At 43.7% G+C, this 24917-nt stretch overlaps 1 protein-coding gene and 1 long non-coding RNA gene across 2 annotated transcripts in view; both read left to right on the top strand.

Annotated features, from left to right (window-relative positions):
• The window catches only part of Ubl3 (ubiquitin like 3), a 77534-nt gene extending 57230 nt beyond the window's left edge, over positions 1 to 20304 (top strand). The window contains exons 2-4 of the mRNA XM_076892849.1: positions 14195 to 14303; positions 16077 to 16241; positions 17747 to 20304. Of these exons, the coding sequence (XP_076748964.1) occupies positions 14195 to 14303; positions 16077 to 16241; positions 17747 to 17811 (339 nt within the window). The 3' untranslated portion in view covers positions 17812 to 20304. The remainder of the gene's footprint in view (positions 1 to 14194; positions 14304 to 16076; positions 16242 to 17746) is intronic.
• LOC143422297 (uncharacterized) overlaps positions 1 to 24917 on the top strand; it is a 346242-nt gene that overhangs the window by 141308 nt on the left and 180017 nt on the right. The window contains exon 2 of the long non-coding RNA XR_013101698.1: positions 23024 to 24423. This is a non-coding gene — a long non-coding RNA (uncharacterized LOC143422297). The remainder of the gene's footprint in view (positions 1 to 23023; positions 24424 to 24917) is intronic.

Genomic DNA, 24917 nt, shown 5'->3' with positions numbered 1-24917 from the left:
TATTACGCGTGCAAGTTTTATTTTGTTTGCTCGCCGTTGCATCGCGTACCACAGCTAATTACCAATCGAACCGTGCCGACTGAAAAACAGTACTACGTTGCGAACTCTGGACTTATTATTAACAATATCTTCCGCTAGACATCGCGCTAGAACCTGTTTCAATCATAGTAATTGCGACGAAAATCCAGACGATCTTAACTTGAAATTATACAGCGAGAACTATTATCAGGAAAAATAAAAGTTTACGATGCACGAGTTTATAACAATTAATAGCTTCCGCTCTCGTCGTTAATCTCGGCCAGAATGTTATAGGTGGCTTCTGTTAGCTTAGAGCGTTGAATTTGAAATTCTAAACGCAACAATAACGCTGCCCCTTGCTTTGTGTCTATCGGTAGTAGGATTGGACTGCAGGAAGTACTAAACTTCCGTGGGATAAGATGTTGATTGTAGGAGATTGCGTAGGTTTCTGATCGAAGAGGTTGAACTTCGTTCCATGTTCGACTTGCGTTTCTATTACTTATTCGATTATATTAATCATATGAAACTTCACTTTCACGTATGAATTACTGTATTGTAGAATTTAATTAAACCTTCTAAACGTATTTATAAATAGCTACTACGCACTATCGTTTGGGAGAATGCATGAAATTTTCGCGCAAGTACGCACAACTGCGAAATAACCAGCGTTATGAGATTAATCAAGGTTACTCCGGGTGTACGAAGTTAGCATAGTCTACTTTCGAAAGGGTTATTAAAACACAAAAATGAGCGCCGGAGAATAGGGTCAAGCGGCGCATATACGCTCATACGAACTTTTATTTTATTGCTCCTGGATCTTCGCTACGCTAGTAGCACATTGCGCGCGTATTATAGTATCCTGCACTTGGTTTCAATAGAAATCATTTCAAGTTGTAGATGTCTGAGTAACAGAACATCGTACCATATCCTCGCGTCACAAATGCATCACAGATTGAAATATATATTTTTAATTTTTCGCTCTTCATCTCTCTACCCACGTCTCTCTGAATCAGCAGTGGCAAACTTGCGGTTCATCGAAGTTATTCGCGTGACCTATTTCGATCAACTAAAGTGTACGCCCACATGCGAATCTGCGAAATAATTTGTCGAAAGAGTCGTAATATTCGAATACAAAGAATCGCTCGTCGCTGCCGCGAAATTACAAAAATAGCTCCGTGCAAGGAAGCATCGAAAATGAGAAGAATCCCCCGGTTCGCCTTCGCGCGCGGCTCATTCCACATCGTCGAAACCGAGAACCGAATTCCGGATCCCAATAAAAGGATCCCGCTTCCCCAGTTACGTCAACAAATCCTCGAACCGTGACGTGGCGCAAGGTCCTCGGCAATCGATAAAGCCACCCACTTCGAACCGAGTCGAAAAACCGAGCCGCTCGCGTATACCCAGGATTAAAAGGGCAGAAACGGAGAAAATTGTTCTCCAATTAATTTTGCGCGCAATAATTCACGTACGTTCGAACCAGCGGAGCGCTACATTACGCGTGTTAATGCGTCCCAACGCGCTCGCTGCGATGAAATGTAATAACGTACAAACGCGACGACGCGGTCGCAACGGTGTAACGGCATAGAAGAGCAAATGTGACGCCGACAAAAAAACGAGGAGTGGAGGAAAAAAGGTAGGCAAAAATGAAAGAGAGTAGCGCGCGGACGAATGTCGTATATGAAATTATAATTGCATTCAACGGCGGAGGCGCTGCCGCCTCTCATTTGTTAAGCAAGTCGCGCATTGACGTCACGCGTCAAGCTATGGAAAACGCGGCCTCCGCGAAAACCCGATTGTACAGGATGCTCCAAAGGCGTCGACGATGAAAGAAATGTAGCTAGGTGTTGCACGATCAGTTGGAAGATCGACCGAAGATTATCTGAAAAGCTTAGAATTGAGGTCTGCAGCCAGTGGTGCGCGAGGCATACCAAAAAATTATACGACCATGACTTAACTGTTGCGATGTTAACTGAAATAATTCTTTGTTTTTTGCCAATTAATTCCGTAATCTACGTACACGAGTCTGGACTATTTTTTACGCTACAAAAATATCTACCACATAGTCGTATCTTATCTTAACAGTAAGTTGTACGTTATCGATGTACCTATTAGAACGCCCCGTGTGCGAATTGGCAGAAATCCGAAACGATAAGGTTACGAAACCGCTGTCAGACCGGATGAAGTATAACCTAGCTGTAACTCAGTTCCCATAGAAAAAGGTAGAATGTTGATAATAGCTAGGGAGAATTCTGGTAGCATCCCCGATATGTTAACGCGGATGGAAGGGTACGAGGGGTTGGTCAATATGTTCGTGGGACGGAAATTACCGAAGGGTGGAGATGACTAATGTTTTTTCGTCCTGCCTAAAAATACGGAAAATAAAACGATCCAGTCATTTTAAACAATTTCCCTCTCAGTTTCACGACTCTGAGAGGCAGTCACTTTTATCGGTCCATCCCCTACATTTATTGAACGCAAACTATTCCTTTCGCCGTTTTATATCTTCATTTTATCGACCTCTACCTCTGAAAGTCCACATAATTCCACGATCTTCCTTCAAAAAACCCTTAAAACGCCAGCATTTTTGATAAATTTTTATCTCGTCGCGTAAATGACTATTGCCGAAGCCACTCTGCCGTACTATCGAACTCGATTCACCCTCTTCTGTACGCAATCCGTTTAACTTTCGACATTCTTAACGAAATGTTTGATAATATATCAGTCGAACGTATCGTTCGATATGTCAGAAGGCGGGCATCGTCGGGACGAGTAACTTTTCCCAAGCACTTGTTACAATCACGAAAGTGGCCTGATTCCTTTGAACGGGGGTGTATACGATCCACGTAAAGGGGGTTGACGACGCAGACGGCGTCCGCCTGGCTGTTCGCTCTCGTTCCCTCGGAAGTCCCGAAGGTATCGACACACATTCGTCGGGCATGTAACGGGTCGTATTTTCCGACTAGCTCCTTCGCGGGACGCGACGCTCTCGGGCGAAGGACAGCCGCGGACGCGCGCACCCGGTGCCGCCGGAATCTGGGTCATTCCGTATGCATATGCGCATAGATGTGCACTCGGTCCTGCACCCGAATGACCCAATGACCGGGATTCGTAAATTCCCGCCGCGGTCTGTCGTAGCCTCGGCCCTGTGACGCCCGCGCCAAATCAAGGTAAACCCGGCCGATACAGACCGCTCTCCTGCTCGCTATTAAGCCACTTCCCTTCCTTCTTTGTCCGCCGGTGCTCCGGGAATCCACGGGCAACGGGGGATCCGTCGTCCCTCCGAGCGTGCCGTTAATTCGATCGATCCCCGGAAGAAGGGAACAAACATTGCCGCTCGTAAATTGAACAACCCCTTCGATCATGTAAATTAATTAGACTGCCGATGAGCGTTATGCGTTTATGGAATTTGATATCAGGTGCTCGACTGCGAATCGATGTAGCGCGCTAGTTCGAGAAACCAAAGGACGTGTTACGTAGAGACGGTACAGCTTTGATTGGGAAATTATCGATTTTCCAACTGCTGTAACTTTATGAAGAAAAGTCGTTGGTATTTGATCTACTTCTTTTTTATCCGTATTGCTGTAACTATGAATTTACAACGCTTGCGAGTTACTAACCGTGATAATAAATGAAAAACAAGCTGTATCGAGATCGTTGCTTCTACCTTCAAGGAGATAAGATTGTTAATCGAAAGTATAATCGTGCCGGACGGCAAAGTCAGGATCAATTATCGTTCTTACGGGGTGCGCTGTGGGAGAGCGAGATGCAATTTGAAGAATAAAATCCGGATGTCTGACATCGGGACGAAGAACGGCGGACGAGTTCGAGCTTACGAGAAATGAATCGGGAACACCGTTGTCCCGGGACGCGTCGGATCGGCCAATGGGAAAAGATTAAAGGCAACAATTTGAATAAGAAGCTTAACGCGCGGCCGGCACAATAGTAATTCCGGGCAATTTACATACTTAAGCGCCGGCTGAAACAGGTCACCGCGTCATTACGTAAATACTCGGGAGAAAGAGGGTGGTTCACGCGGAAATGGGTAACGCGTGCCATTAACGTGCGCGTACCCTACACATGTTGCCCAGCCGTGGATGGGACCAGGGGTGTGCATAACAGCTCCGATCGGTTTTCGATTAATCGATTCTCTCTTCAATGAAAATAAAAAGAAGAAAGAGAGACAAACGCATCTCGTTCATGATGGTATGATTGAAACTGTTGGGTATTTTCTTTTAAAGCGAATACAGGGTTGGTCAGCTTTTCGAAGAGGGAGATACCGCTGAAGGTTTGTTGCGGATTCCAAAAACAATTTATTAGGAAATTCCAAACGAACTGTGAATTAGCAGTATTATCTAACATTATTCGTTAAGCTATTCGTTTGATAGTCGCATATTGGTCATTAAACGTCGCTTGCATCTATAAACTCCCTCGATCTAGCTGTTAATATTGAAATTCGCTATGATTTTGGTACGTGTTTGTCATATCGCGCGTGTTTGAGTGAAAATATTCGTATGAATAATTGCTGCAAATATTGGGAAAATATATCCCAACCGAAACATGATTAATCGGTGTGATTGATATATATGTATACTACTGATAAATATATTATTATATTTTATCAGCTTGTCTGCGTAGTTCAATGAAAATATGCATAAAGATAATTGCCGCAAATATTGGTCCCAAATTTCACCGGAAACCCGATTAACTTGTTTAATTGATAAATCGGTATTGATGAATATGTTATTCATACGCTTGGGCTCCCTTTAGATAGTAAAAATATTTTGGAAGTTATTCACGATACGTGTATTTCATTGTTATGAAACACTAAAAATATTAGTTCGATAATTAAAAATTGCGTATCGTACAATGCATACGCTACGCAAGTTTATTCTTGCGTGAACTATTTTTCAAGCACGTTTTACACTTTACGAACAGCAATTACATCCAAGAAACGAAGCCACGATTCATATCAATTATAAATCATTCGTTAAACTTGAAACAAGTTTAAACACGGATCACAGTGTCTGCTTAATATCTAGACATTACTCATTACAACCCTATCTAATTTCTCATAGCCGCCATTAGTCGCGCAAGATTTAATCGATCTACTCTACTTTTAACGTAACGATCTATTAGAAACCCTGGAAACACGAATTTCACTCTCTACGGAACGAACAGTGCACTCTGTGCACTTTATTTCTCTGCGACTATTGTTGTACGTGGGTATTTACGCTTACACTTTTGCATGCCAAGGAAAGAAATGTTGACTGGTTCGAAAACTGGCCGGAAATTAGTCAATCCGCCTTGCCGCCGTCTAAATACATTTGTAACACGAAAGATCGATCCTTTCTCCACGGAGTGAAAGCAGTGAAAGCCAAACGAGACGTGTGCCTTGAAGAAAAGAGTCAACCAGACATAATATGCAGTTTGGATCGACTAAATCCGTCGATCATATACAACCAGTTTTTTGCCACCAGTTTTTGCTTCTTAGCGATTTTACTTACGCTCGCTTAATGATCAGTTCTTCATAGTTATTATTTGTGGATGCAAATGCGACGATGTAAATAAGGTATACCGGGTGGACCAGTTTTTATCCGGCTAACGTTTGCCAGTAGTTGCTGTGAGCACTACAAAACAACATTGTTACATAAATAGATTACAAGAAAACAATGTTATATAAACATATGTTCGAAGGTTCACTAAAAAATCGTCTGTAACGAAAGTACGAAATGCTCAGAGAATGTATAACTAATAGTATTATAACGTAAAATAGCAACTTCGTTATATAAAGAAAAAGAAAGGTGTAATATACGTATTTCAGTGATTTAAGGAAACGAAGAGAAAACAGCATTTGCATGATATTAAGTTAATATTTATTCAGAAGTCTGACACTTTTAAGTTGGAAATCGAAAATTCACAATTATGCGATCCTCGGCATCGCGTCCTGTTCTAAACATAGACGTTGTCAAATCGGAAATGTACCATTAATGTTATTCATAATCAGAAATATAGCCACCTGGGACTAGATAGCTTTTGGACGAGGCATACAACACTTGGCAGTAATGTTCTGTTTTAGATAAACACGCCGCTCGACGCAATCAATTTATTAGGGTGATTCATGTTATGCGTGCGGTTATTAATAAAGCACTAAATTCATTGCACGATAATTTGTATCATTTGCCTATTTATTTATAATTAGCAGTGACACGTAAGAGATAAAATGGAGAAGGCTCTGTAATAAATAAATGGATGAGGCATCTCGTCTAACTGAATAGTAATTCAAAACCATGATCTATCGTAATTGATAATTACGTTACTTTCGAAGAAACTCATCAATTATTTACAGGACTCCATTCTTGCTTTTGAGAGTACCAAAATGGCGGGATCTGTGCTCCACTACCTTGAACCAGCCTATCCTTCGCACAATTTCATTTTGTCTCTCCCTCCACGTGTATAGATATTTCTAGTAAAAAGGTATCGACAGGTGAATCGTTGACAAAACATTACTCCATCGTATCGATTCTCTGTAACGCGTCGATACGAAATGCTCGCAGAATTTGACAACGCGTCACGAGGTTTGAATGCCAGCGCATCAGCAACAGGACGACAACATGGCGACGCGGTCCACGAGATGCAATGAAAAACGATATCTGAACTTGCCAAGCGAAATAGTGTCGCCTGCGTTAGCGGCGATAGAAGAACGGCTTATTCTTGCACGGACGTTTTATACACTCCAGCCACTCTCGAGTGTAACGCTTCGCACGAGTGCAACTCTGTGACCTAGAATTTTAAAGACGTATTTCTTAGATTCGCCGCTCTAACGTGACCATAATAAACCGTAGCCTTCGAGAGTTGGATTCCAAAATGACGGTGGGAGCTTGCTAGCCGTGATTCAGTTTCGTTACCTTGGGGTTAGTAAGATTCCATTGCACAAAAGTTACCTTACCCGTTGCACCATTCAGCCCTTCCTCGCTATTTAAAACACTATTCATAGTCTACAACCAAAACCAGATTTACCTCGTGCCTCTTCAAAATTGGACGCATACCATTTATGCTCGTAAAAAACGATTTATATAACAACCCTTTACCGATAGGAGAACAGCCGATGGTCTAATTTTAATTTCCATCCCACCGGCAACACGTGCGTCCATCGGCACTCCATCCCCATAACTCAGCCCAGGGATTATTTCACGCGTATTTGTCCAACGGCCGAACATCGTGATGGGTTCATTATGCCTTGCGCCGTAATTAGCTTAGCGTGGCATCGAGAATGCAGGAGTGTTTTGAATGTGACTTTGAACAGATGTCGAATGGATTCGAGCAGGAAAAAAGGCGATCTGTATTGGTTTACAACCGAACCCCGGACCTCCAGTGTTTTTACCACCGAGAAGTAGAAAGACGATGAAATACGAGCCTGTCAGCTCTAGCCGGGTTACGCCTACGTCCGTTCGACTAAATAGGGCGATCCTTTGCACGACGGGATCCCAAAGTACCGTTTATCAGACAACAAAGAGAATTTTTGTAATCCTAATCAACTGGTGTTAGGCTAACGTCAGGTACTGAATAGATGCCGCGTCAATCCGTGTCCTCTACTAGATCGACAGTTGCACCGATTCCCTTTCAGTTCAAAAGACAGAGGTGCTGTTTCGTTTTAAATGTTTCCAATATTTGAAATCCTTTTGAAAAGGGTACTTTTTTTCTTCATGCTCTGTTATCGTAAACATTCTATTGGCAAGACGTTTGTGCTGTATTGGAAAAATTCGCGGACTTCTATCTATTTTTAATGATTATAGTAAACGTAGACATGTCAATAGCGAAGGTGGAATTTGACCGTGCATTGATAATTTTATTTTGTTGTCCAACGTAATAGCATGTAAATGTTAATAACGTATTAATAAATCAGTCGACGAAGTGCAAATTATCTATTGTTTTTAACATGAATGAAAATAAAATTCATTAATACTGCTCCTTTTTATATTTGTTCGAGCAAACATCCCTGTTATGTTCAATATTGATTGATTCGTAATATTTACATTACGCGACGATGATATTGAATTTTTTGCAAATACCTCTGTTTTTATGTATCGTGTAACAGTGTGCCCCTAACTGTTGATTACGATTAAAAGAATGATATAAAAATTTAATGTAGTGGAACTGCGAACGTTTCTTTCCACTCTACTTTAAATACTAAGAAAATGTGCACAGCGGAACAGATGATGAAGAACTACGTCAAACATTACTTATTATTGCGTCTATCTAGAAAAAGATGCGGAACTGCATTGAAAAATTTCAAAAAGCGTACAAATTGGAGAACGTAATGCTACGTCACGGATAACAAAAACACGAAAGAGAAATGTCATTTCTAATAATGAAGATTGCAAATACAAATTCATATTTTCTTCTATCTTTTTTTTTACTTTTCATCGCGTTACGTCTTGACCCCTCTCTCCCTCGGTCTCTTGTTGCAACCAAAGAACATCGTGTTTCCGTCGCTTTTCACGGCGGACCAAATGGAAAAGGTATAACGAAGCACACGGCGCGGCACTGCGTTCGTTACGTTCGCTTAACGAGTGCTTTAACACTCGAACAGTGTAACGAGTACACTTAACCTATCTGCATTGATAAGCGTGCCGCTAGATTTTTGCAACCTTGATCCTAATCAAGCGGATAGCGGCGCTAGCGTCTAAGCCACGCAGAAATTTCATTGAGAATAATATTCCAAAGCGTGTCACTTTATGGAAGGCATCGTTTGACCGAAACACGGGGGATAGAAAAAAAAAAAGAATCGAATCGTTGCACGCACGCGTACGCTACAGGCGAATATTTCTCTATGTACCGTGGCCCCGTTTGTCTATTTCCAACCGTCTCTCACGCTCCTGGCCTCTTTTTCCTTTTTCATCAAATCTGAATTTCACGTCGCGTACCGCGGATGTGACACTTTTCGACACATTTGCCACGTTTCCCGGAGCGCGGTCCGTCTGTATTATCGATAAAACCGGTACCCAATGTATCGACCGTGCACCGTAACTCCGTGCACCCGGTTTTTTTTACGCGCCGGACGAAAGAGACCCGAATTTCGAATGGTTTTTGACTGTTTCGGTCTTTACGGACAATATATTTATTTTTCGAAATTCTGAAAAGACAGGGGCGGTTGAATTGCAAAAGGAAAGTTAATAGCTCGAGTTTGTTACACTACTCTGTTGAACGACCCGACACGATACGAATAGAGTGGGCTTCGGTTGCGTTTGACACGGTGAAATGCTTTTCTAGCGCGCGAATAATTTGCAGAGGCAAAACACGCATTGTTCTAGCGTGTTTCGAGTGAAACTGAATACCACGGGACGCGATGTATAGAGACTCTCCGTAAAACTGAAAGCTCGGAAATGTTCTGGAGCGCGATCGAGAAAGTTTTCATAAATATTATCTGGTTAATTAAGGAATATAAACCATTGCAAATTTAAAAACTATATCCGCTATATTCAATATCGGTGGTGTAACCAATGAAAATACACGATCATACGAGGCCCACTGACGCTCTAGTAAAATAGCCGTTCGCCAACGTAATTGTTCTCGGTTGGTGGGCAAATAGCTCATAATTTCGAAAAATCAATTCCCATAACGATGTGAATGGCATGTTCCAGAAATTCGAGTAATCGGTCGAAAGCTGCGGCCGGGTTCCGAGTGAGAATTTTCGATTGTTAGGAATCCTGATTCGAAATTCAGTTTCTGCAAACAGAAGCCCGGCTTCCGTGTTGCGATAGCAAGACCAACGGTTGGAATCGGTGCTCGCGACACGATGCATAATACAGATTGGTATTCTCGCGTCTGGTTTCCGGCCGTCGAGTTCTCGCGACGATCGATGGGCCTACGTTCGATCGTACCCTCGGGAATAGCGGCACGTTGTTATTACAAGCGATGGCCACAGGCGAGCTACCGACCACCACGTTGGTCCATTAATTAGTAGCGAAATTGGTTTAAAATAGATTCGTTCGCAATTCACTGAAAACATTCCCACGTAATAGCGTAAAGTCCATCATCGGTTTTTCGCTGCTCTCCCTTTCCCACCTTTTCTCTTTCTTCCCTCGGCTCTTCTGCCTCTCGTTCTATCCGTGCTAGAGTTATGCAAAAATTTCCATGTCTCGCGTCTACTGTTTTCTTAGCTAGATCGTTCTAACTAACATTTTAAACAGTCGAGAAAAATGACACTCTGAGGCAGTGAAACTGTCTGAAAAACAATTAGGATAATTAAATTAGACTGCTGGTAGAGCCATGCAAAGTGCACGGCACACTTCAACTTTGCTTAAAACATGAGAAGCGTCTAAGGTTTCGAATATCTTAAAACACCCTGCTGGAGGAAAATTTGTAAATTGGACTAACTTTGCCCTAGGGACAGGAAACGTGTGCGTAAGGCGCTAAACATTTTAAGACACTAACTAACTTTGCTTAAAGTTGTAAGCCTGATGATGTCAATTTTTTGCTTCATCTCGTCTGCCGATTTATTTGAGATTCTCATTCGATAAACCATGATTAATCGCGAGAATTGCAACAGGTGATCTCATTGAATTATTTCCATTATTGGATTTACTTTTGCCGATCGAACACGTGTTCAACCTCGCGGAGAACACGGCTCTCTCTGTACCGCAGTTGTAAAAAATGTAACTGGGTAATGTTCACCAACGATACGCTGACGACTTAACAGCGTGAAAGAACAACCCCATTCTTTGCGAGCAGTAAAAATGAAAACAAATTATTGTTCTCGAGTATCGCGTCACGATAATTAGCGAAAGGTAGGGGAAAAAAAAGAAGGAACCCAATGTCGGACTCGGTACTTCACTCCGCTTTCTTTCAAAGCTCCGAAAACTCGTCGAGCAAATAAAGGAATGGGCTATGGCGAGGACGAAGGCCGCCGCTACACATTCACCTTTTGAAGCGGCACTTCTCAAAGCGTCACTTTACGAACCATCCAACTACGTTACGAGAACGCTCATTCCTGTGTCGCGGGGCACCTCTTTCACCCTTTCGTGCTACGACCGTGACAGCGACCACAACTCTATGTATTCTCAGTTCTTCTTATTAATGTCTCACTTCTCGCCCATCTTCTCGACAAATCGACCGATTTTCGGCGAATCGACCCTTAAAATTTGTCCAAGCGATGGTCAAACATCCCGTACGAATGTTCGTAATTTATAGTCGCCAATTGTTGCCCGTTACGGTCAGTGTTTGCAGAAATTAATCGGTAAGGTGTGCCCGTGACCGCCACAGGCTTGTACCTTAAGGGGTTAACAGTACGCGCGTCCATATTTAACGCCGCTCTCCTCTACTGGGATACTCTGCACCCTTCTTCTCCCCTACCGCCAGCACCTCCACCCACTCGTCCCTTCTCTCCAACCGTTTTATCTTTGAGAACTAATTGTTACTGAACATGCGGTTGAACTTCTCCACGCAGAGGAGCTGGAAGGCCGGAAAGTGTTGTCAAGCTGAAACAGCTTTTCCCCCCACGGCCTTTTAAAAGCATCCAGTCGTGGATGACGCATCAGGTAGCATACGCTCCTTCTCTGTCGCTCCTCCGCATCGTTCTCCAGTCTAGCGGGCGGTGTACGCGGCAAAAAACCGAGTATCGAATGCTACCGCATGAATAAATCCCTTTGAAGTTTCCACCACCCACGCGTTCCACACCGAAAAATCTCGCAGCTTCAACCCCTTTAAACCGACCCGTTCTCCGCGCCGTCTACCGGACGGCTCCCCCGTGTGGGTGCCTTTAAGCTGTGTTCACACACGGCCGAGGCCGAATTCATCCTCGCGTGCGATCATTTCGACCTTGGTTGAACTGGGAACAATGAAAGGAAACGGGCGGAGAGGCGCAGAGAAACGGTTCAGAGAGAAGATACGGTTATTCCGCGAGAAATTCAAAGATAGAAATGAATCTCGAGCCAGATGGTCTCTAGCTGTTAATTACGAAACAGAAATCGATAATGTACGTGTAACGCACGTGTTTTCAACATGTCGCGTGGGATGAGCTACCGCGCGGAATAGTTGAGGCACGTGCACGGCTGGAAATATTTGTCCGGGGTATCGTTAGCCGCACGGTCCCGTTTCGTACGGATTAATTATAAAGTGCGAACTAACGGCATTAGCGCGTGCCATGCTGGAGTTTTGCATGCCATTAACTTCCACTACTATGGCCACACGATACCGACTATGCGACTATATAGCCGCTGATAATTAATTTTCTATTACATCCTGCTCGATCGTCACGGCACTCCTCGATGTCTACCATCTGTTAGTCTTCTTCCTCCAACAAATCAAACAGAAAAAAAAGAACGAGAGAGAAAAAGAGAGAAGGAGTAAGGCTTACTTCAGAGTCATTTTTTTTTTAGAAAGTATCCAACTCAATCTTCATTTGGAAAATTCGCGTGACAAGTTCGATGGTACGTAGCCGTAACAAGGGCGTAGTCGCAAGGGCAGAGGCTCTCGAGGGCTTACGTGCCAACGGGCGATTATTCGCGGGCAGGCGACAATGATTTATGCCGTAGCAACTCCACCAGCGGATTCTTGCGACCGCAGGAACCGCGAAAGGGTCACGTGCTGCGCCCTCTTCCCTCCACCTCTCTGTCTCTCTTTCTCTCTGTACACGGACGACCGCGAGTCTGGCTTCGTCGGTAATTATTTATGTTGGCCAGTCTTCGCGCGAGACGGTAATTGAATTTGCGTCCGTTGTGGAACGGCCACTGACCGTAATTCGTCGACTGGTGAAAGGACGGGTGGGACGGAGAAGATCCAGAGAAAGGGAACGAGAGAAAGAGTGGGAGATAGAAAAACGGAGAGACCGAGACGATTAAATACGGTCTTAATTGTTCTCGTCGTCGCAGAAACGAAGCGTTGCCGTTAACGCCCTCCGTGGCAATTGAAGGCTCGTTAGGGAAATCTTAGATCGTCTGGATGTGGAAATTGTCGACTGCCTTTGAACGTAACATAAAACTAAAGAACTCGCTCGGACGAGAATTTGCGACGTCCATCGTAGAACGAACAAGAAAAGGGTGACTCGCAACCAGAATCGATCGTTTCCGCGTCAGCTTCGAAGCATCGGCTTGGCCACCCCATAACTTAAGCTAAAGTAAACTTACCTAACATGGCGCTATCCGCTGCACGTTCCTCCGTGAAGTTGCAACATCGCCGGCCATTAACCCCGCTAGATAAATGCCCGTCGTTGCGCTAAAAAAATTCCAACGCCCATAACCCTCCAACGCGGCACGGACCTTTTATCATCCATAGAAAAATTTCGCTTTCCGACGTGTTTACCGGAGCAAAGGCGCGCGCTACGTGACCGAAACGTAAAAGTCAGGCTCGAGGGTTCAGGACTAAAGTCGGGACTAATTCCCTTTTCATACCAGCGTGCCCCTACGCAAAGATAGATAAGAAGCGAACCATACACGCGCGCCTTGAACGCCGTAAATACCATCCGTGGCCCTTTGCGCCACGCATCTCTCATCCCCTGTCCGCGTACCGTTTTTTCAATAGCCACGCAGCGCAACTCCCGTTCCTCCTCTTCAGCCTCGGCAAACGGGAAACGAAAGAGGTAGCCTCTCTGTCGCGCGAGCGAACCCTCGAACCGTCAGAGATACGCCGCGTAGGGGCGCGACATTTGCGATTCAAAGTGTTCGCTCCGAGGAAATGAAGATTAAGGGCGGAGGGTTTAAACGAACGGGAATTACGACACGTGCACTCGCTAGCGGGAGAGGACGGGGTGGGTGCTACGGATGATCTACGGCCGGCGCGCGGACGCTTTTGTCCGGGGTTCATTTTGTAAGTCAATATCGCGCAGCCAGAGGCAAAGAAATCGCCCCCCTGTAGTTGCTTAGCGTTAACTGGACAGCGACCCGTTCGTCCGAGTGTTTCGCAAACGAACAGATTGATGGGCTAATGGGATTGTTTAGTCGGAGCGTACAGGGATTTGCTCGTCTTAACGTTCGTAGCGAATCGTGTGCCTAGTGAGCTGCCACAGTACGTTTTATTGGAAAGGTGAATGTGTGGAGCACTGACAAATGTCTGAGAGACGAACTCGAGAAGTTATCGGATGTTACAAAAATTCAGATCGCTCACCCCTTCCCCCCAAGACTATTATTCATTAAAAAAGAAAGTGAAGTATTAACGAACGCATCATTTCTTTCTTTTGCAGATAAACCTACGGCTCATTCTTGTCAGTGGTAAGACAAAAGAGTTCCTATTCAGTCCGAGCGACTCTGCGGGGGACATAGCACACCATGTGTTTGAAAACTGGCCGGAAGGTATGTTACCATTGCGCTACATCTGGTATCGCGTTTTCCTAATACAAAAATTTATCCATAAAACGAGAGGAAAAACCGTAGGAAAGAGGAAAAGAGAAGAATAATAAAAATCCATTGAAGTTGATGAAAATCGGACGGTATTTGTCGCCGGCTATCGCATCGTGTATTCGCAGGATAGTCAGCCGAGATAGTCGCGCGCAGAACAATGGACGCGAAGCAGAGTCCGATTAAGCGTCCTGTCGCGTTAATCTATCACTCGAAATTTCCCTCGACGTGGCGTGTCATCGAATTTCTCTTATCGCCATCGAGGAACTCGATGGAACCGTCGCTGTTCGTCAAGACTCGCTACACAATTACCCGCGCAACATCCGCGCACTCCATTCCAATGATGTATTAGAAGCTCGTAATCTTTCTATCGATAAATTAAACGCGGTTCATCGCTCTCGCTATCTGTACGATGCTGTTACACGGCTCTGTTTTCGTCGTCCGTCACTGTCGAGTCACGCGGAGCATGAAAATGCCGGAATTGAAAACATCCATGGAAATATATAGGCCGTGAAACGTCGCCATCTATCGCAGCGATGCACCGGGGCCACCGGAATACGATTCAATTAAACGCGAGACAAGGAAAAATTTCGATGCTCGCGTACGAATAACTCGAGAAATGTCAGAAACACGGACTACCCTTACCTCGTGTCGTAAAATGAAGGAAAAGAGAGAGTCGAAACTGCTAGTAGGCGTAGAAGCTTGCTCCTTTGTCTCGATACTTGAAATACTGTGAAAGACGAATCGAGAGGGGCTCCATTCTTTTAAGCAGAGTGTTTCGATGCAAATCACCGGGATGCTCGAGAAGTAACCCGTTTAATATTGAAATGCATTCACCGACCGCATCTTCTGCTACCCCGAATTGCCGCGCTGGAATCGCTTTGGGTCTGAAAGACGGAAAAGTGAAGCTGCGCGATACCGGAACGGTTCCATTAACTTAGGTGGCACACCCCGGAAATTCGGTACTAATTAACTGCACCACCGTGTACTCGACGTAGCGGATTCTGTTCCAATTACCGTAATCTTCTCACGGAGAATCTCTTTCCCCTTCAACACAATCCGTAATAATTCAGTCTCGTGTGACTTCTCATCAGATACTCGATAATTAGTATTCCGCATTGCGCACGTGTAACGATCCGCATTTCTTTTGTTTTTACGATATATTTTATATTATCCCGGCGATACCGATCGTCTCCGCGCGCTCATTGTATACGGTCGCAGAGCGTAATATAGAATTACTTCAACTCTTACGTCCTACTTCAACATCATCACAATTCACCGCGTACCTCCGTGGAACGCGTCACGCTGCAACCTTATCTTTCGCGTGCACAATAAAACCCGGGCCCGAATCCCTCGACGCGCACCGCTCCGTGCCTTTTACACCGTCGACGGACTAAATCCAGACGGCGAGCTTCAAAAAGAAAGTCGGAGAAGGTTCACGTTCACGGAACGTGTGCCACCGGGGGCTGATGAAATTATCAACGCGCGGCACCCGCGTTTTCCGCTCCAGCGAGCGCCGCTTCTCTTTTCCGCCCGTCGCCGTTTCGCTCGCTGGAAAACGCCGGTGAAAACAGTCGAGACGAGTACGCGGATCTAGCCGTGAAGACGCGCGCGCTGTCTTTCGCACCGTGAAATTATCAATCTAAAATAGACCAGAGACATTCTCACCCCCGACCCTCTATCGATTCATCCCTAACGAGACCTTCCTCTCTTTCTTTGTGTTTCCAGACTGGGCGGAAGAGGCAGTCGCTAAAGCGGAGATCCTGCGGTTAATCTACCAGGGCCGTTTTCTGCACAGCAATGTCACGCTCGGTGCTCTTGGGCTTCCTTTCGGGAAAACCACGGTGATGCATCTGGTCCCACGAGAGAATCTTCCCGAGCCTAATTCTCAAGGTAAATCATCGACCGGCCAGGCCATCCTTGTGTTTACCATGTCCAGCGGAAGAATAAAAGCAGAAGCTTTCGGTCTTTGCGCTTCCAGCCAAGGTAGAGGCGAGGCACGGTCCGAATCCTCTCGAGCGAACGTTCTTTGGCGGATGGCTACCGACCGTTTTCTCTCTAATATCGTGTTTATCTTGGAAATATTTCGTACATTTTTGCTCGGTGTATAACACGCGTAAACATCTCTGCAACATTTTATCCGCTTTCCGTGCTCGTTTCTCCCTCGAATCTTTGAACAAGGGTTGAAACGGTCATTTTTATTCCTCCACCCCCGTGCAGCGGCAGAGAAGTCAAACCGAGTCGAGGTTCGCGGACGCGAGGGTTACTTTATTTTATTATGCTGAACTCACGTGCCCAGCGGAATAAACATGCAACGCTGGTTGCACACGCTCGAATACATTGTTTTTCTTCCCGCGAACGGGATCGTTAATCCTGTTACCTCTGTACATCGGATGCGCGCTCGTGATAACAGCGGTATTTTCCGTGCCCCCCATAGAACGCGCACTTCTCCTCTTGTCCCGCCAGCCATTTCTACGGCGTCCTTTTCCAGACACGCTTTTTTCAGCAACCATTGTCTACGATTAATTAGCTCCGATGTTGCGTAAGAAAAAGATGTGTAACGTCGATTACGTAAACCGTACCGGGATTCAGGCTCGTAACAACGTTTGTCACGTAGGGTTTCCGACGATGGGATCGATTCAAGGTGGCTGGATTGCGCCGATGTTGACTGTAAACCGGTCGGATGGAGTAGATTTGTTACGTAATTGGTATAATACAGTTATTTGAAAAAACTGTAAAATTTGACCAACCCACTCAGCTCTCACTTGTGCGTCAAGGATTTTCCAATCAGCCTCTGAATCCATCGCTCATATTTCTATCATCGTTTACACTTCCCAATTTCATTTTTACTAATTACAGGTCTTCTCCCTAATGGCGAGTACATGCACGTCCAGCCTGACCACACTCCATACCGCGCTTACTGCTAGCAAAATCCAGCAGAGAAACCCAATTAAGCGTATCCCAAAGCCCAAAGTGTAGCCACGATCACGCATCGCCATCCTAATCCCTCTGCGTACCGAACTTGAGAAAGAAGTCGCACGGTAAAGCTCACGGTTGTTAATTGCTAATCGCTTCGATGTATTATCTTCGTTATTGTCACTCGAGTGCATAATTCACGTTTGTCAATCAGAAGTCCGCGCGATACTCGTCACACATTTCCTATGACAAGGGACGAACAAGTAAACGAAGGGAGGAAAGCGTGTCCGGCTTTACAGCTCGCGGACGGAAGCCGGGGAAGAATCGAAACTCTCGCGAACGGAAATGTCGGATTTAGTTGAACGTGACAAGCGGAGAGCGTCACGCCGCGCGACACCAAGTAGCACGAGGAACGTCGTCTTCGCGTCGTCTAATCGCGTTTTCAGAGCCGGAATAACGATGCGGTCGATTCTCTGTTACAGATCAGAGGCAAAAAAGTAAAGGCGGCGGGAGTAGTTGCTGTTCAGCTTCCTGTTGCATACTTTAAAGAAAACGTCGGCTGCCCTGGATATATTTTGAGGTCGTTCCGTGTGAGAGCCAGCTCCCACGTTCTTCAAGCTGAGCCATGGTTTCTAAGGTTTCGATGCTGGTGTACTCATCGTTAGTGGCTGAGCCTCGTGAGCAGTGTAGCGGGACGAGATCGTCGACGAAATCCGCACGAATCGAAACGAAACACGAGAATCCGGTTAAGGGGAGGGTGGTAGAAGGAGCAAGATTCGCGTTGGTCCGGCCCCCCCGCGATGCACGCTGAAGCAACGAAAACGTTGTCCGCCGTCCCAGGTGAACAAATCCCGGAAGATCATCGTAATCATCGCCATCGCCATCATTGCCTATACCTGTAAAAGAACAAAAATTATAGAAGGAAATTTTCAGTCAACATCTACACGTGTACCACGTGGTGTTTATTCTTGAAAGATATTCGACCGGCGGAGCAAACGCCGTAGAAGGCGTAGCCCGCGCGAACGCCGCACCCTCGTTCCGTTCGCTTCTAACCCATAGTGCTCGAGCGGTCCGCGCTCGCACTGAAAATTTATTTATGACGATACGATTCATCCGACGACAGGAGATCCTCGAGCTCGTTTTCAAGGATATCGATGACCTCGTTCAAATATGGACACAGGGGACGCGTAACCGAGGGACACCGTTCGGTCTCGACGAGAATCGAATGGAAGTTACGCGTCTCGATGGACATCGACGAGCCTCTGAATTGGTTCGTTCGGCATGTGCACTCTGACACGCATGGAAAGGGGGATCGAAGAGGGGGGAGGGGGGGGGGGGGGGTAAGAGAAGGATCATAGGAGGAGAAATTTTCTCGTCGAAAGAGATTGCAACATGGTGTAGAGCCTTTCGAGGAAACGAGATAGGGGGCGAAAGTGCGCGTTCTTCTTGAACGGCGCTACACGATGCTTAGAAACTCAACCACTATCCGACTATACTTGCAGCGTTAAATAGTAATTATTATTGTAGACGGGATCCGTGTGCGTATGCGTGCGCTCGAGTGCCTGTTGCGAACGTATGAGTGTGTCGCGTTTGAAAGATCGGCAGAGAGAAAGAAAGAAAGAGAGAGAACAAGAGAGAAAGGTAGAGAGAGAGCGTGCGAGAGAGAGAGAAAGAGAGATAAATTTATGTTGTGATATGCAGGTAGTGAATATATAATTATATATTATACATACTATTATTATTAAAATTATATATTATATATATATATAAAATTATATATATATATAATGGTATGAGACATGTTGACACGCAGTTAAACTCTCATACACAGGATAGACTTTATTATCGTGAATTTAAAGTAATATTTGACGCCACTTCGAGAGTTTAGTATTCTGGAATAAGATTACAGAGAGGAGAAAAAGAACATTGGATCTCTAATGGTAGTTATGATTGAATAAAAACTGAAATATATCTCCTGTTAGCTCCTTCTTTTCCCACCGTTGTTTCTTTCTTCGCCCCGTACACAACTTTCCTCACCGTCCCTACCCAAAGCTCGCTCAACGCTCATAATTTCGCGTCACCATCATCCACCATCTTTGTTCTGTTTCCACCCGTCCACTTTTTAATCGATCGGGCCTAGGAACGTCACCGGTAGACCGAAATACGATCAGTTTACGTTATAGGGGTGAGAATTGCCCAATAATCTCACGAGTAACGATTATAGTTAGGTCCGACTAAACCATTTTACGATAAGTTGTAGCCTATTCTATACTCAACTACATATTACTATTGTATAATGTACTACTACGACTCTTACCAATGCATAACACGTGTATATAATATATATATATATATATGTAATGTTCTTATGTAGTGAAATTCATCGTGAAGCGAACGATGTCAGATGTTTATTTAATTTATTATAAAACGTCGGCGGACAATGCGTTTCTCTGCATTGCGCTCTGTTTCGAGATGCTCGGTATCTGCTTGACTCATAAACCTATGTACCATATGTAAGTTGAAATTCGTGAACGCGTTCCTCGGGGCATAATTGTAACTGTTTTTTCTGAAAGAAATCTTTAGGGACGAGAAAATAATTATTACGAACCAAATTGTTGTTAATTCGAAGTGTTTCTTATACGATTTACTTTCGAATACTATGAAATTTGAAAGGAAAGAAAGATATTTATCGTGCCGTTAAATGATGACATTGAAAAAAAAAGAACTGAGATATGGCGATATCAGAACAAGATGTAAGATAAAAACGATACGAAAATGACACGTTGTCGAATAAAGTATCCTTGATTACGCGCGTTCTCGCACGTGTTCCGTGGAATTGATTCATTTTCACGCGTCGAGGCAGGTGCGTTTATTATAAAACAACGTGATCGCTTAAAGAATCGGTACAACTGCACGCGGATACAATATATAATGGGTTTATGGGGATGGCTAGCAGTATAATTTATCATTTCATTATCCTCGTCTGATTTCGCGGTCGATTTCTAAATCGAGAGAATCGAAAAAATCGAAACGTCGCTGTCCTTCGTTTTTGTTCATATTTCCTTTCTGTTCCTTTTTTTTTACTCGTTTCCTTTTTCTTTTCTTTTTTTCTTCTTCTTTTAAGTATCGTTAGGGTGTAGATTATCCATACGAATGCTGTTTATAAAAGTAACAAATTGTTTAGCGAGTAAGTTTGAAAAGTTGCGAATAAAACACATCACACGTACGAACAATGTGGACTATCAGAAGAAAACACGATGACGATCAATATGCAATCTCTTCTGCGTTTAGTCGACGAACGATCAACGGCGCCTGAGTGGCAATCGGTGCGCCGAAACTCACCGGGGCTAAACGATTCCCGTCTGTTATACGATCACGAGGTAAATGTCACGCGTATACAAGCCAGAAGGAAAGGAAGAATGAAATTGCTCTGTAATAAGCTTGTTGTACAGTTCCTTTGACGTTACAATATTACTTTAAAATCTCGCTGAAGAAATGAAAGATGCGTGTTTGGTGGAAACACGAGATAAACGCAGGAGGAACAAACGAAACAAAGCTCTGTCGTCGAAATCGGTAGAAATACATTTCCTCCCTACTCCTTCTTTTTTTAAACGAATCGTTCGAAATTTTACCGTGTACCGTAAAAATGATTTCAAGCGAGGCGACGCGCGTTGAAAATCGAAGCGCGACGACAACGTATTCTTTGTATAAAAAAAATTTTTCCGACTAGGAGGAACATTCGACGACGAACCAGCTTTCTCGGTAAAAGAAAAAAAGAAAAAATATATATATATATATTTCCAAGGTAGTTAACATCCACGCCATCGATCACAGTCCGTCTCTTTCTCTCTGTGTCTAACTATCAATGTCCTTTGTTCTCGTTTCTGTTCGTCGTACCTCACGAAGATGATCTCACACCGAAGGCAATGGAAGACGAGAGTGAAAAAGAAACGAAAGGAAAGAAAAGCGCGCGCGTGTCGCACCCCATCGTACGAGAACCGTAGCGAGAGGGAGGAAAATTGCGACGGAGAGAACGAATTACAAGCGCCCTGGAACTTCCGAAGAGATCACGAAAATAGAGAGAGAGAGGGATTAATTTAAAGAAGGGAGAAAAACGAAGAAACTGTAATAGTGTATTATATATATAAAAACTATACGCCTGACTCTAATTGCTGTTTAAACGAGAAAAGATGATAAACTTAAAATAAAAATAAAATGGTATTCTTAAATACAAGGAAAAAAGTAATAATAATAATGTTAATGATAATTAATAATAATAATAATAAACAGTCTACGAGGAATATAACTTACACACACTTACATCATATCAAAATTCCTAGCGGTTAAGAAATCAAATCATACATTTATTTGTACACGCGTTATCCCGACGAAGTGTTGTGCGCGCTTAACACCGTTGTACAACCGCAACGTACAAAAAAAAAACGTTATTTCGATTCTTCGTTCGCGTACACCACCCGCATCACGACCCCAGTGACGATTATTAACTATACACAGTTCAAACATTCGTCGCGATGCGATCCGTATCGTCAAGCATCGCGAACGATCCTCGCCACCACATTTTTTCATCGTGAAACGAGCTGATTGTAGGTTTTCATATCGCGTAACGTGAAAAACGAGTCGATCGTTGTTACCATGTCGTCGAACCTCCGCGATGCCTGAACACATCCGGAGAAATTCAAGTATTCGCAAGGAGAAGAGAAAGAAGAGGAAGACGGTGAACGAGAAGAAGAAGAAGAAGAAAAAGGAGAAGAAGAACTCGACAAGTTTCACTGAACCAAAAAATCGTAATATTTCTATTACATTGGAAGTCAGAGAGTTACTTAGCGATTTTTAAATATTTATTAGAGCACCGAAAGGTGGTCCCAGTATCGACGAGCCATCTGAGAAGATCGTACGCGGAGCCGCGTGGAGTTTTTCTCGTTCGCGAAACGAAGGCCGTGGTCAATTCGATTTATCCGTGAGAACTTCAATCAAACGCACGCGTTGGCATTTTCTCATCCCTCTGGATATAGAGCATTGTTATCGCTAGTCAGACAGATTTTATTGATCACGGAGAGCATATTGGCGGATCAACGAAACGATAATAATATATTAAAACGCCGCACGATACTCCAGATATATTATAAAGAACGTTATAATTTTACCGCTGCCCGGGAATACGTGAAAAACAGCCGATCGAATAGTAGATGCATCGAGAGTGAGTTTGAAAAATCAAAACGGCGCGACTACCTTCACCCGCGGCAAGAGAACGAGGATTTTCCTTTAAAAGTCGAACACGAGTAAAGATGCGAAATTATTTCGGACAGCGTTGAACTTCGCGCTGTAAACATTCCAAAACGAGGAAAGAGAAACAAACGAGTCCCACCTTCGCGTTTAATATCGACACCCTTCGACCCATCCGACACCCACGCCCTTCACCCACCCCGGTTTTAATTAATTGTCCCGTTTAAGCCGCGTTGAACGAACAGAAATCGTATTTGAGATTTCGTGTTATTCGATGTTGAAACATGATCGTAGAACGTTACGATGTAATCGTATTTGGTGAAACGGTTGTAATTTAATGGCTGAGAAAATAAAAAAATGTAGAAACACGCGAAACACTTGTGCGCGTACCCGCGCGCGCGTCCCATCTGTTACACGCGCTCGTGTACACGTACAGAGCATACACACACACACACACACACACACACGATCTTTATTGATGGTTTAACGACGATGAGAAAAAGTGAGAAAAAAAGATAAATAAATAAATAAATAAATAAAAGAATAAGAAGAAATGAAGGATAATAAAATGTACAAAGCGAACTATAATTTTATACGGAAATCGGGATGTAATGATTTTACTTGAGATCCGTGGAACGTTCAATCTTTCGCGCGTGACACACCGGAAAACGCTACTTTAGAGCCGAACGACGTATCGCTGTATAAAATTATTCTCCGACGACCTCTGAACTCTCTTCGAACGACAAATAATCCTAACGCCAACACTTTGATTTCACGCTCGCAGTTCGAGGAACGGTATTTTTCTAGGCGAGAGCTGTTTGCACTCACGCGATACATATACACATGCACATATACTTCGTATGAAATCGAGATTTCGAGAGGAAACGAAACGGGATGCGTCCTTAGTAGTTTCTGGTTTAACGGAAGATGGATTCGTTGGAACCGACGATCGATCAACTTTCCTTTTCATCCTCTGTTTTTCTGTTTTTTTCTCCAAAAAAAAAAGACAACCATTCCTCCTACTTTCGTATCGGTTACAGATTCGAGATCGGGCGTTAAAATCCAGTTCGTACGGGAATGTTTAATTTGCTCTCGGAGGAGACAGTTTCGTGCTGAAAGGGAAAGGAGAGACAAAAAAAAAATGAAATACTAACGTCTTTTAAATCCTTCGATCAAAGGGAGATGTATAAAACGTTTTCAACTGGCCGTCCTACACAGAATATATGTGGCGAATGTTAGATATATTATTTGAAAGCTGTCCTACGTATTGCCATAACTTATTCGTGCGTGTAAATTGTAAACGAAACGTGTAAACGAACTGTAACACGCAATCATTTTTGTAGACCTTCTGTTAATAAAGCCGATGTTAATAAATTCTCTCGCATGTTGATTCGAGTACGGAAAATGACTTGAACGGGAAACGGCAAATATCGATGCGGTAAATCTGTAATTAAAGAGCCCAAGAACAAAAAAAAAAAAGAAAAGAAGAAGGAAAGTTAAGGAAATCACGAAACTTGTATCGACTTGAATTAATTTATAATATCTGCGTGTTAATTATCTCTACTTGTGGTAAAAGCGTTGAGAGAAAACGGTGAATGGATAAAATGGCACTTGTTTAAATGTCCGGTATCATCCCTGTTCTGTTCGCGCGTTCTCTTGCGCGTACATGGAAATTTTACTTTCTGCCAAGTGTCTCTACGTAATGTATCATTTTAAACGCAGTCAAAGTATCTTATCGTACATGTAACATAGAGTAAGGAGTATATCATGCCATAAAAAGTGACAATGGTAAACGTTTCTAAACGGATGAAATCATATAGTGATAAAGAAACTACGATATTCATTCAGAACAAGGGGATACTCTCGTATAACTCTGTACATGATCGTTCGTTTCTTATTCGATACACGTCGCGCTGTTCAATTAACAAAAGCGTTTCAGATTTTCCTTCCGCTTTCTAATTTTCAACGTTCGTTTTTTTTCTTTTTATAGGCAATCTATCTACGATTAATTCTACACCGTAGATCGGGCGTTATCCATTTTATCGCTACGTTTAGGTAACGATTACATGTAAATAGCGTGTGGAACGATTTCAATTTAGAACGACAACGGCGTTCGGATACTTTCTTTTTTTTCAAACGGATTACTTGGGACAGATACGTATGTAATTTTGTTATCCGTTGCGGCAGGGAGGAGCAACCAATTTCTTACAACAGGGCACAGCATAATAAATATGTTGCAGCGTGGCTGGATATTTCTATACGAGTAAAGTAATTTCTACGATTATAGACATTGGTGTGCACTGCGAAGTACCGTCTTGTAATTGTTGATAATTTTTAACGAGAGTGGATGATAAGAAGGTATGTCCACATACTGTGCCGTCTTGTAACGAACTTGTCGATACGATATCA

Source organism: Xylocopa sonorina, chromosome 3 (genome assembly GCF_050948175.1).
Source record: "Xylocopa sonorina isolate GNS202 chromosome 3, iyXylSono1_principal, whole genome shotgun sequence".
Lineage (NCBI taxonomy): Eukaryota > Metazoa > Arthropoda > Insecta > Hymenoptera > Apidae > Xylocopa > Xylocopa sonorina.
The sequence above is the reverse complement of the archived record's forward strand: the minus strand, read 5'-3'. Positions and strand labels throughout refer to the sequence as shown.